Raw genomic sequence first — 13,510 nt, forward strand, 5'->3', positions numbered from 1 at the left:
GGCTCAAGGTTGTATACTTGCCTCAGCATTAACAGTATTGATGGATGCCCGTAGAGGAGAAGTATGCTGTCTATTCTCATGCTTCTCTGATTATCAATCAGAATCATTTCCTGGCCGCATTCGTTGAGGTTTGTACCGTAAAGTCCCCGATCCGGGAGCTTCTAAGGGTCTTGAGGTCCGAATCTCATCGTACACAGGGAGCTATCTTGACCCTGGTTGCGATTCTTTCGACAATCAGGTGGTGCTAATCAGCCCTTCTGGGCCTTTCTATCATCGCTGCTCCTTTCTACAGACTCCCTGTTACCTCTGAGACGATTAACAGTGTATTCGTCAGCAACTACGGGCACATAGTTGAGGAGATGATTAGCATCCTTGCTGGTTACGGCATCGAGGAAGAGGCATTTTCTGTGAGTCAGTTTTCCATGTTTCGCAGCATCATTTGAAGTACCCAGGTAATGACCGAGAGCCCCCCGGATGATAGTGAGCCACTCGTGGCTGAAATGCCTTATGGGATCTTCGTCCATCATCTCACTAATTCTGAGACCTGTCTTGATGACCCTATCTATCGCACGGTTAGAGATTTGCTTCTCTACATGCTCACAGTGTGTGTGCCGCCACCAGAAAAAGCACAGCCAGGACTGCCAGGGTGCAGGTGCTCAATATACACGGAATCAGCGTGCTGTAGTTGAACCAACTCAGAACTGCTCAAGATGTGGATAGTATCCCCCCTGTGCCTCCTCTACTACTGGAGGCCTTAGCCACTTATACATTAGCCCTCATGGGAGAGGTGGATGGAGAGGCACGGAAGATGATGGCCGACGAGAGCAACGTGCAGCTGCAGACACTTGCCGCACTGGCTAGTTGCATGTGATATTTGAATGCCAATTCCAACTGGACTAACTTGAGAATACACGACTTGAACAAAAACAGCTAAGCGTTGTTTCGATCTGAACACGCCGACAGCAGATGTGAGATAAGACTGGCTACCGTATTCTTTCAGGTTGGGTTTATATAATTGTATACCACACGCTCCTGCTGTCGCGATGACCCTAACCCAACTGAAAGCGATATCAATGGCCCAATTCATACGAGCGGGATCTAACCCGATTGCCAGCATTGATCTCATCTCTGATCGAACCCTGGGGGTGGTAGAAGGAACATCTCAGCTCTTTCGATGCGACCGGCGACACCGTCTCCTGCAATTGTGCTCTCTCACACTCTCCTGCATAAAACTTGGTCTGGGGATCATAGAGGTGTCTTGGAGTAGTTGTGGCTACGGCTGTGCACTGCTTGTAGAGGAGGGCGGGAGGGATCTCATTGCGTTCATGATTAAATACATAGTTAAGCATTACGGTGTGCACAACCGGGTTGTGATGCGGTCGAGGGGCTCATCCTGGGATAAAATCCTTCTCGACGAAGGTAGGTTCGGGTCAACTCGTTTAGCAGTATGCGTTTTCTCACACAGGCGTATCTCGATTCGTATCCAAGCTCTTCCTCGATGCATGCGGGTATCACAGCAACCTTGAACTCGTCGAAATGCTCGGTGGGCAACGTGCGTTGCTGGCTTTGAGTCGCAATAGCGAAGATCCCATCATGCGGCAGCAAGCGACGGTTCTCCTCACGAAAATGGCAGTGATGCTCGCCAAGTCTGGCCAACCAGGCGTCAGTGGAGCTCGAGAGACCTCAGTCGATGGTAGCATGCTTGCAGGATAGTAAAATGATGGTCTCTATTGTTGTATTGGAATATTGAGAGTAGAGTTGCCAAACCCGGGAAGGGAGCACTGACAGGCTATACAACCATCACAATGATTTACGTGTTATCCCACCGAAAGCGTCTCAATCTTCGTCACGCGAGGAAAACGATTAAATACCGTCTTTGATAACTGCTCGCCGTGAGAGATGTCATTCATCACGCGTGAATGGCGGGATAACATGTCCTCTAACAGGAAATCTGCTGTAAATTGCATTTAATAGCCATATACGTTGTCATATAGCGGTTGTATTTACCCTCCCTATAATTCGAAGTACAATAGATGCAGTTGTCGATGACAACTTGTCATCCCAAGACACGCCTGCCCGTCTGCAACGCTTCAGAATCGAGAGTAATCCACACGTGCGTTCAGACCTCGTCAATGGCCGACGACTTCTGTCGTTGGCATTTGTCATTTGTCGTCTCTTCTCAGCAGTGCACATAACTATAGAACTCAAGTTTCTGAGTGGCATCGAAACATTCTACTGCGAGCAAATTAATAGAAATCATAATCTATCCAAATCGTTGTCACCCCCGCACACCAGCTCAAAGTGCCTTCAATTTCTCGACGTCGAGGTCCATGTCGTCCACATTCGATGCCGGAGCTCTACTCCCGCCAAACTCGGGAGTCATTCTGCTCTCCGCCCACTCGACAATATTCCTGAACATAGTCGCCCACGGGCTCCCCCTAATCCCCTTCCACTCTCTCGGCATCCACGGCCATTGCCACGTCATAGAGCAGCGTTCAGGATGTGGCATCATAGCGAGATGCCTACCGTCAGGGGTCACCAGCCCAGCAATCCCATCAAGAGAACCATTCGGGTTGAAGGGGTAAACCGATGTGGGAGCACCTTGATCATCAACATAGCGCAGGGGCGCTAGATGAGACTCGATAACCTGAAACATACAGCAGTGTCGAGAATTGATAACTACCTGAGGCATACTACCTTGGTGTAGACATCCCTTTCAGGAAAAAGAGCCCTGCCTTCCCCATGGGCCACCCACACACCAAGGACGCTGCCTCCCATACCCCGGAACCATGTACCAGTCGCGGGTGATGCCGCATCTAGCGCGACGGAGACGAAACGAGATTCATAGCGGCCCGAACGATTGTGAATGAACCTGAAAGTATGATGAGCTTGACATGAATACAAACACGAGCTCACCTCGGGCGGTGGCTGAGCTCAAGCAGCTGCCCTTTGTCTGTTTTGCCGGGCACCCATCCCAGCAGACTCATCAGCTGACAGCCATTGCAAACCCCGAGGGAGAAGGTGCACTGAACGACAGAAAAATATGAGGAATCGAAGTCTCCTTGTTACTCCTACTTCTTCATCGTAAAACTTCTGCAGCTGATCGCGGCATCTAGTGTTGAAGGTAGCCTTCGCCGCCCACCCCTTGGCAGAGTCCAGTACATCTCCATACGAAAAACCACCCACGAAGGCGACCCCAGCGAATCCTGCAGTCACCAACAAGGATGGACATTCCACTCTCAAACACCACCGCTGATCACAGCAGCCTTCCACTAGGCTTCTTACCTTGTAATGTGACTCGGCCCGTGGCGATGTCGCTCATAATAACATCAACAGGGAGAGCACCGGCATTCCAAAAACTCGCTGCCATCTCTCTGTCACCATTAGAGCCTTCCTCGCGGATTATGGCAACGCGTATCTTTCGTTGGGCTGAGGCTGGTGCACGGGGCAGCGGAGCGAAGGTGAGTCGATACGGAGGTGTTGTTTTCCTGGACGCCATTACCTCTGAAAAAAAACAACATCTTTCCGTAACTACTATCAATACCATAACTTCACCTCTTTCTTGTTTAACGCAGTTGATGTCAGCTTGCAGTTGCTCCAACTTGAAGCTCGTCTTCTCCCATTGCAGTCGGACATCGCCCACGCTCTCCTTCATGAGTTGCCTCCGAGCCCCTCCCTTGGACCTCAGCTCCACCTCAATACTCGTGCTACCACTCACACCGTTGCCCAATACTCGACATTTACTCTTATCCCCATATGCCGATATCACAGTGGGCACGTTGCTGGTGGCGACTTCCAATACCAACCCAGGGCCTTCACTAAAGAGGTACTCCATCACATTAGGGCTGCCGTCGGGACCAGGACGGATATTGGCCTCGTCGATGGAGAGGAGGTAACCACTATGACCGCCAGCTATCACCATCTCGCATGCAGCGACCAGTAACCCACCATCAGAGCGGTCATGGCCCGCTGAGATGAGACCTCGGGCGATCAGGTCCTGAGGAGGGGACAAGGCTCAAGGAAAGGAAGTCCCCATGGTCCTACTACCTGTGTAACGAGGAAAGCATGAAGGAGTTGATCAACATCCACATCGCTGATCCGCCCCTCCCCATCCACATGGCCACTCTGAAGCATAACATGGGCCAGAGAGGTTCCCTTGAGGGACGGGCATGTGTCCAAGTCCACGAACAGTAGCACTGATTCAGATGGTGACAGCTTCACATCTGGGGTGACCTTAACCGTCACATCAGAGATCGCCGCATACACCGAGACGACAACCTCGCCAGGTGCCTGGCAACGAGGGTGACAGACGAATCCCATCTTCGGCCTGTCACCACCTACCTTCACCGTCTCCTTCTGTTGGCCCTGTGGTCCATCCTCTCTATTGGGGCACTGGGCGGCCATACTGAGAGAGTCCTTTCCACCATCAATGGCAATCCCAAGGCCACACATGACCTCATCAATAGCCTCCGCCACCTTCAACATCTTATACCCCTCCCCTGGCAACTTAGCCGCCCACATCCAGTTCCCACTGCATCTCACATCCTCTATGTTCTCCACCTTCACCCATACCAAGTTAGTGAGAGCCTCTGCTACCGCCAGCCTCGCCATAGCCCGCAAGGCCGAATCGTCACCAGACAGTCCTACAATGGGCCTCTCCCCAATAGCAGTCGCCGAGCCCTGTAGGCTCAACATGGAAGTAGCGGTGACCGCCACATCGGCCAGGGGCGTATGGAAGGGCCCAACACACTGCTGCTGGGCAATAAGGCCCGTCACCGAACGATCCACCTTGTTACATAGGAACCTCTTCGAGCCGACCGAAACCAGGCGCATCACCTGAAAGGAAGATGCATGCACAACTCGACAGTGAAGCGCTCACCTTCCACAGCGCCCGCTTAATGTCCCCTCCAAAGCCACCGAGCTGATGCTCAACTATTCTCGGCTTGTTGAGATGGAACGTCTTCTGTGGCATCTTACATAGCACCTTGTCCAACGGCAGGTCCACTGGTACTTTCCCTTCCTTATCGACTACCCTACACCTCCCAGTAGTAACCACACTGCCCACCTTCGACCACGGTGCACCCTCACGGCGACACAGCTCAGCAAATAGGCCCAGCTTATTCTCAGGCAAGAGCAAAGCATCGTTCTCCTGGTACTCGGCTATCCACAATTCCAACGCCGACAGACTAGGGTCGCCCGTCAGCATATGTCCCATGTCGACTTCAAGACCCGTGGGCTCGCCAATCTCCTTCAGCACGTTACCAGCCCCTCCAGCGCCTTGGTCGTGGATGGACAAAACCGGATTATTTCCACCCATCTCGACAAGGTAACGAATAACCCTGTTCACTCTTTGCAGCATCTGAGCATCTCCACGCTGGACCGCATTGAAGTCCAGATGCTCCTGATTCTCCCCCGCTACCATCGAGCTAGCCGCCCCTCCCCCTACCCCCAGACGGTATGCAGGTCCGCCCAATTTGACAATTGCCGCCCCTGGCATCGGCGGTAGCTGCTTGAGTCGGTGGCGACAGTCCATAGTACCCAAACCACCACTCATCATAATAGGCTTCACCCATTCAATCCTCTCCCCTCCGACCACAGCACCATAACTCCGACAAAATCCGTTGATAACAGGCTCCCCAAACTTATTACCGTAATCGCTAGCACCATTAGATGCTTGTATGAGGATGTCGACCGGCTTAGCCAGGTTGCCGGGATACTTCCACGACCTGTCCTCCCAGTCCACTTCACGTTCGCTGTCTTCAAGGTAAAGAGCACCCACACAATAAGCCGCCGTGCCCGCCAACACCAAACTGCCTCGACCAGTACTTTGCCCATCCCTCAGCCTCCCACCAGTGCCAGTCTCAGCTCCCGGGAACGGAGCCACGCCACATGGGAAATTATGGGTTTCACATGTGAAGGTTATATCGTAGATAAGGGAAACCTCCGAGAATTCCCCCGTGGTCAAGTCAGGCAATAGACCAGTAAAACCACCGGCAGCTCCGCGGATTGCTGAGCTGTTGTCGCTGAACGCCACTGTAGAGGCATTTGGGCGACCCCCCTCCTTCTCGCGTTGCTGAACTCGTTTATAGGGGTGCTTCACGAGTTGGAACAGCGTGTGAGGAACCTCCTCTCCATCCACCACGAGCTTCCCTCCAAAAAACCAATGACGGGAGTGCTCACTATTACCCTGGGCCAAGTCGAAGCACTCGACCTGATTATACAATGACGGTGATGAGGGGAAGTGGCCGAACTGACTCACAGTGGTAGGATTGCGTTTGAGATCGTCTCTAAACAGCTTGGTGTAATAATCCAGATCCTGGGGATCGTACCCCAGACCATGCTCATCTGAAACCAACACTCTACATATTAGGCCAAAGCCACTCCAATAATATCACCACTGAATTTCTTCAGAGCGTCCTTCCCTTCTGACATCACATCCACTTCACCCCATGGAGCCGGCTCTGCAGCTTCCGCGTAAAGGAAGCCGCCCGAGTCTGCGGGGTATTCCATTTCAGTCATTCTATCGTGTACCTAACAGTGTTGTGATATATGTTCGCTTCCCTCAGCTGACCCTAGGAGTTTTCTCACTAATCCTAGGAGTTTATGTACAAAGTAGAGTTGAAATGTACAGGAATTAACCAGAATTTCCTCAGAAATTTCATATTGTCACCAACATATGTGGTTGACCATGTGAATATTTTACCAAACTGGTATCTAATGAGACGAATCTCCACACAGTCTGACTTCGAGCCCAATCGGCCTCTGCTGGAAACGGTAATACCTCAGCCAAGAACTTCTCTCGTATTTCGGAAGATGACGGCGTTCGGATGAGGTACCGCCTTGTCTCTGACATGATAGTAGTATAGATGATCTGGATCCTTACTTCTTACTCTCAATGCGTTCCACACTAGCAATACCCGCAGACAAACAGATGCTCACAGCATTAGTGCACCAAGCTGTGACAAACTGTTGTCGTGGACCAACCTCGACGATTTCAGTGGAATGGTCATCCTTGGTAGCCGGCAAAGAGGTTTCCTTAGTAACGACACTGCCAGTACAAGGGAAAGTCTCTTGAAGGAGCCACAGCAGACGACTCTCCTCCTCATCAGTGAGCCCACCTGTACCGGCGTACCAGTGCAATGACTGTACCTGGCCATATCTCTACATAGTATGCAATTCCCCAACCGCACTACTTGAACATTGAAACATATCTCCCCCTGAAGGACTACGACCCCGGCAACTTCGGACTGCTTGGGCTCGACTCTGCGGTAGAAGCGGATCGGGGCAGGGACAGTCATCGCTACTCGAGCCAGGCAAAGAGTCGAAAACCCCACTACAGAGCTCATAGAAATTCAGCTTTATAAAAGCATACGATCGATCTATCAAGCTCACACCTGGACCAGGGTAGTAATGTGACGTTGGCGGATGAGGAGAGGTGTGGTACAACCAGTTCCTTAGGGATGAAACTAGGACGATGGTAATTAACCCAAAATGATCGTGCTGAAGCAGACTCCCCCAAATAGACTGCCAACTTTTCAAACCCTGAAGTTTAGGGCCTAAACTGTGTCATGAGAGAGAGAAAACGAGATAATGCGTCTGGGGAATATTTCCAATGTAGACTCGGAAATTCATCGGAACATTGAACAACGACGGTTTCAGCCGATCAATTGGCGTTTCTTGGAGAACTCCACATTCTCTGCGACTGGTCTGGATGAAGGAGCGCTTATCCTCATCACAATTAATACAGTAACTCGGAGTTGCCTCTACGTAATATACAGCTCCGGTGGCTCAATTGGATAGAGCGTTGGACTTCTAATCCAAAGGTTGCGGGTTCAAGTCCCGCCCGGAGTAGTTCTATTTAAAAACTGGACGGTGCGTCATGTCCTTTGTACCTTTTGCTTGATCAAGAACTTGTCGTTTCTGAGGCCTCACAGGCTTATTCTACTCTAGATAGGCTCAAGATTGAGTACTGTCTCCGCGGCGTGCCCTATTATGCAACCATGAACTTCCTATTTTCCCGTGAGAATAAGGTCCATCGGAATCACATACGCTCAACACTTGACACAACAAACGGTAAGTGATACCTCCGGAAGCAGGTGTTAGAATATTACGGTCAACTACGTGAACTCTGCGATTTCTGAGCAGCTAGACGAACACATATCCGGTATAACCGCTGGGAAAGAATGTCCCCAGCGGACAGAAGCACTACTAGTATACCGAAGACGTAGGGTACTGACACAAGACACGAGTATACAGAGTCGAGCCCATGATAACTAAGACTACCCCAGACGGACCACACGCATGTTTTGCTCTCTTCGTCAACGGCCATCAGAGCATACGCAGAACACACAGGATCGACGCACGCGTTAGTCCGGGAATCGTAACTGACGTCCAGGCATATGGATTTAAAGTCCATAGCCGTACACTACCGTTGCTGCCCTACACAAACGGGCAACAGAGCGCATCCGAACTGGGCACTAGCGGCGGCCTCATTCGATGGCCTCAACCTTTCAAGCGCCACTTCGTTACCAACCCAGGTTATGTTGGTGAACGTAGCACGCAGTGCTCGCATTCCTAGTATGATGGGCGTGCTGGTGAACTCGCCGGTCACTGGTGAGCTGAAGCTTTGTAGGCAAACTGTCTTCTTATCCTCCATGAGTAATGCGTCCAGTGGAAGATGGAAGGATGGTGAAGACCTGTGCGACTTTATCACATGCCTTGCCAGGAGGACTTCCTACGGATCCTCTTCCAACCGAAAGCTCAGCGTCGGCAATGGGCCATCCGCTGTGCAGGTCCGATTGCTGCTACAGTGAAGGTTTGACGCCCACCCAAGGAGAGCTTCTAGTAGAGCAGAAGGAACGATCAAACATTCATGCAGAGTACCTGCAGTGCCCATGGCAGGCGTTCTTGAGGCTTCAAATCCTCAATACCACAACCACTTACTTGCAACAGCTAACCAATTGGAGCTAATGTCCGGTGTAAGCATCCCAAAGTTGCACATGGTCGGGTGGTAACTGAGACAGGTTTCAGGCGCTCCACCAAGGCGAACAGCATACACCATGAAGCCAGGGTAGCGTGGAAGTCGCGGACCCGAGTCTTGAAGTCCCTCGCTCCAGACACTTGCTATCGGGGCTCCTTTCTCCCACAGAATCAGTCGCGACTGGGACAAGTCGAGAGTGACTCCCGCCAGAGGAGCTTTAGGACTGCAGAAGTCAGCGACGGTGGAATCGTTCCGGCAAGTGAAGGCAGTTTCTGATAGCAGTCTCTCTATCCATAGCCGTGTATATGAGACTACTATTACTTGCGAGCCCTAGCACGCCAGCCACATCCTCATTGACTGATACCTTGAGGAGAGGAGAAAGATCCATGGGAATTGATTTTGGTGGATGACAGAAGCATTGCTTCGCCCCAGAATGCCGTTCCCATTATAGTACACCACGACTGAGTCCCTCAGTGCCATCCAGAGCCACTCGGAGTGGTATAGAAGCGCTCTTATTGCTCGAACTGATAGATGCCAGCTCTTTGACCTGAGGGTCGCCTCCAAGCGAAAAATTGGAGATTATTCCAATCGCCTATGGCCTACCTCGATTCCCTCGTACTTTAAGTAACGTGGGCCGTCGAGATTGATGTAATGAACCGTTTCTGATAGACACAGAATTACAGGGCCACGTACAGTGGAGACTGTTGCCATTCTATTCCGACTCAAACGAAGCGAAGGAACAGTGCACCGTTCACTAAGAGTTCTGTGTGGTGTCCCAAGTGCCTCAGCGGTCGTACAGCGGTACTCAGTCGACGCATATTTCCACCACCGTCATATTACTTCGGGCCTTACGCCAGTCCATTTCCCTGCTAGGTTGACAATCGTAGAAATCACCAAAGTTCGGTATGTCAGCATAACATTCTGCCGGGTTCCTGCATGGCTCCACAGTATCGCTCGCATCGATTCTGTAACATGCGCCCTGTCGGCCTTTAGACCCACACGAGACCTGAATCCAAGGGGAGAGCCTCGTTGGACAATCCGGAAGTATTTTCCGGCTATCGTATTTTGGAGCAACACTGACAAAAAGACCCATGGGCCCTACTACCACGACGGTATCCGAGCCCATGCTGTCTACGAGCAGTAACATTTCCTGAGTCGGATTTCCAATCTTCATCCGGACTCCCAGGCGCTCTCCGACCCGCTCGAGTGGCTGTACGATATCAGCCATGATCCGAGCAGCCAGGAATGCAATGGAAAGCAGAACCTCAAGCCATTTAGGTGTCATTCGATAAAAAGTATCCACTGAAGAGATTCCCGGTAGAACGCTTATCTAGGATACTCACACTATGCGAATCACACAGATGAGGGACTGTGTAAGCCTCGCGTTGTACAGTACAACACAAGGCTTACCGGAGGACAGGAGTCCAACCTAATGACCACTTCGCTGTTGGAGTGGAGTACAACTTATACTCCACTCCAACAGTAGTCAGTGGTCATTAGAGATGATGCTACGTCGTGTCATAGTGATGTTTCCACGATCAGGTCTGCTTTGATGTGGGTTTGGTCGAGGCGGTCTCCTACTGTAAGCGGAATTCTCGCGTATGATATTGGAGTTTCTCGAGCTAGAATACGGAGCAGATGCCCGCTAACGAGTAACGAGGAGACAGAAATAGGAAGATATGCAAGTCGAGAGATTGAGGAGATACGTTCAATTCCTCCTGATATCCCATTGTGTAGAGGTATAGTGGTTTGGGTGGTTGCCATGGGGAAAACCATAATCCGCACTACTTGCGGCGACTAAACACACCTGAGAGTTGACACTCTTGTGCTGTTGGTTTTCCCGATGGCGCCTTTTACATCATCGTCGCATATGTAAGTCATAGTTCGAGCTTTGGTCTAAACCAAATACATTATGACAGAACTGACGATGCTATAAAGGCCCCTATACCTCTAGAGGGTGCAGGTGGGCGGGAGAAGCCTCGTACGTATCCCATCAGATGCTGACTTACAGCAACTGGGCCTCTCCGAGTGAGAAGTTCTAGCGTCCCGGCGAGCGCTCGACTCATCTAGCGCTCTTTGTGACGCTCAACTGTCTCTCCACTCTACACAACGGTCTTAGTCGTCATTGACCTTGCTCCATAAATGGACCTCCATTCAATTCCTCCTGATATCCCATTGTGTAGAGGTATAGTGGTTTGGGTGGTTGCCATGGGGAAAACCATAATCCGCACTACTTGCGGCGACTAAACACACCTGAGAGTTGACACTCTTGTGCTGTTGGTTTTCCCGATGGCGCCTTTTACATCATCGTCGCATATGTAAGTCATAGTTCGAGCTTTGGTCTAAACCAAATACATTATGACAGAACTGACGATGCTATAAAGGCCCCCCACTGAACCACCCAAACTCGCACTAGTGATCAAGTGTCCAAACCCGCACTAGTGATCAAATTTCCGAACCCGCATTAGTGCTCCCCATAAGCACTGCCAGTGCTGCACTGGTACGCAAGAAACAGAAATCTTAGAAACCAGTCTACCTTTATTTGACACTACTGCATGTCCTAAAAGTGATCTTGTTTACAGACTCACATTTTAGAAAGTGTTAGTGCTACTAACTTAGTAGGAACATATCTTGTTATCATCCCCTGAACTACTCTGGAATATACCTAATGATCTCTTTCTTTGTTCTGGCATGTGACCACCTCCCCTCCACAGGAATGATTAGTGATGTGTATCGCCATCTCCTTTGAACGTTCCGCCTTTTATTCACACGTGTATACCTCGACCTCCCGGGACTTCCACCTGCAGTTGCCAACTGCCAGTTGGTCTGCGATTGCTCTTCGCTTATTGCACTGCTGCTTAATTGAAAGTAATGTCCGGTAAATTTGAGTAAACCCGATCAAGTTCAAGGAACACATAAGACCTCATAATGTACTGAAGAGGAAAACGGTGTCTCCGAGGGCACAAACGGAGGTACAGCTCATCTGTCCAGTAAAAGTGCCCTCACCGAGTCGTTCACAGAGGTCAAAGCTACCTGATTTCGGGTGTTAGGGAACACCGGCGGAATCTCTAATCTTCTACACCATAGTGCGCGACAACATACCAGTTAAAACATTCACGTAAATGAACAACACGAACTCGGAAACCCCAATGGGAGACACCGTTTAAGAGCTGACGCATGGACACCAATTGAGATCTCTGACTTGTCAAAACAGCAGCCATCGGTGAGAGCTGCTCGAACAAGCAACATAGAAATCAGTAAATCAATGGCATAGATACATAAATATCATGGAAGGGATACGCCAACGAGTCACTCGACAAATTGAAACAAGCCAACGGCAGCTAACAATTCAAGATAAGATAGTATCTCCAGACTGCAAGACATCTGAACTTCAGATGATCTGAAGATACTCGTGGGCGTTCAACTGCACACCACAGATCAGTGTATTCAAAACAGTTCACAGAATACCATGCAAGAGGTGGAGGCTGGCCAACTGCCGCAAAACCTTGTAAGGATGCATCTGACGCCCCACGACTTCTGTCCCCTCATCTGGCGCCCACGAAAAGCATAAAAACAAGTGGCGATCTGTCTATAACATAGTATGTAAGGTAGCATATATCCAGGTTCATCACAGAGGACTGTAGCTAGTTCTAGGAACTCGGTTTTTTTTGAGTAGATGAGATGTTTACCCTACGCAAGCCCTTCCATCGAGCACCAGATGAAATATATATAGAGATGCCTAAGTCGGAACTTGATGGTGTTATACAGGAATCCTGTAACAGGAGCGATGTCCAACTCAACCGACCAACCAATGTAACAATGTGACAATGGACATTGGCAATGTCTCCAACTATGATACATGTATACGTGAGTCGATCAAACAGAATACATCAACCCTCTTCAGTAAATTCTTCTCAGGTACTGATTCAGTACTACAGAAGCCTTGAGGACACCAGAGTCACACCAATTCGACTTCAGGTCCCACACCAATACTTGTGCATTAGGAGAGAATAGAGAGTGTATTCATAGTCCTAGGTGAACCCTTGGAGAGCTACAGCAACAAATGTACCAGTTACTCGGAACAAACACCTTGCCCACCACCTATACTGGTGGTGTCGGACCGAGTCGGTCCGACCGACCCTGTCGGTGGGCCACCGTCCCGAAGTAGCAGACATAACATCCACCAGTCGTGGTAATGTCATTACCGTAATGATATAGTGGAACTTATATCCTTTCTTAATTGTCAATTGGGCCGCCCAATTTGGGCGCTAAGTCCAGATCGACGATAATAATCGATCGGTCGTAACGTCACATCCTCCCTACCAAGTTTCCCTAGAAGATGAGATTTCGATAAATGTAGTATACTCTGCTTCGGTGACTCCTCTAACACGACCAGTTTATACTTCCATTCGACGTAGATTGTTGTAAAACATAGCCGCATCTAGTCGAGACACTAGAAAATCTAATGCAGTATCTGTAATATTTAGCATGTCGACGGTATTTCGACGGTAGTCATCAATCGGCCGCAAA

General features: G+C 50.1%; 1 protein-coding gene and 1 non-coding gene across 2 annotated transcripts; one reads left to right on the forward strand and one right to left on the reverse strand.

The window, feature by feature from the left end:
* Nucleotides 1-2,261: 2,261 nt before the first annotated feature.
* Nucleotides 2,262-7,346, reverse strand: Pmar_PMAR010229 (Phosphoribosylformylglycinamidine synthase, putative; the record flags this gene model as incomplete). The annotated part of the gene is made up of 14 exons (XM_002788646.1): nucleotides 2,262-2,647; nucleotides 2,698-2,872; nucleotides 2,917-3,026; nucleotides 3,076-3,206; nucleotides 3,286-3,504; nucleotides 3,556-3,997; nucleotides 4,048-4,290; nucleotides 4,342-4,836; nucleotides 4,880-6,211; nucleotides 6,260-6,345; nucleotides 6,396-6,531; nucleotides 6,782-6,846; nucleotides 6,891-7,149; nucleotides 7,194-7,346. The coding sequence occupies 14 exons, from the start codon at nucleotides 7,344-7,346 to the stop codon at nucleotides 2,297-2,299; spliced, it is 4,197 nt and encodes a 1,398-aa protein (XP_002788692.1). The 3' UTR covers nucleotides 2,262-2,296.
* Nucleotides 7,347-7,777: 431 nt separating this feature from the next.
* On the forward strand, nucleotides 7,778-7,851 carry Pmar_PMAR010230. Its single transcript has one exon. It is a non-coding gene; the product is annotated as a tRNA-Arg (tRNA).
* The last annotated feature ends 5,659 nt before the right edge of the window (nucleotides 7,852-13,510 follow it).

This window comes from Perkinsus marinus (genome assembly GCF_000006405.1).
Source record: "Perkinsus marinus ATCC 50983 genomic scaffold scf_1104296927884, whole genome shotgun sequence".
Classification (NCBI taxonomy): domain Eukaryota; phylum Perkinsozoa; order Perkinsida; family Perkinsidae; genus Perkinsus; species Perkinsus marinus.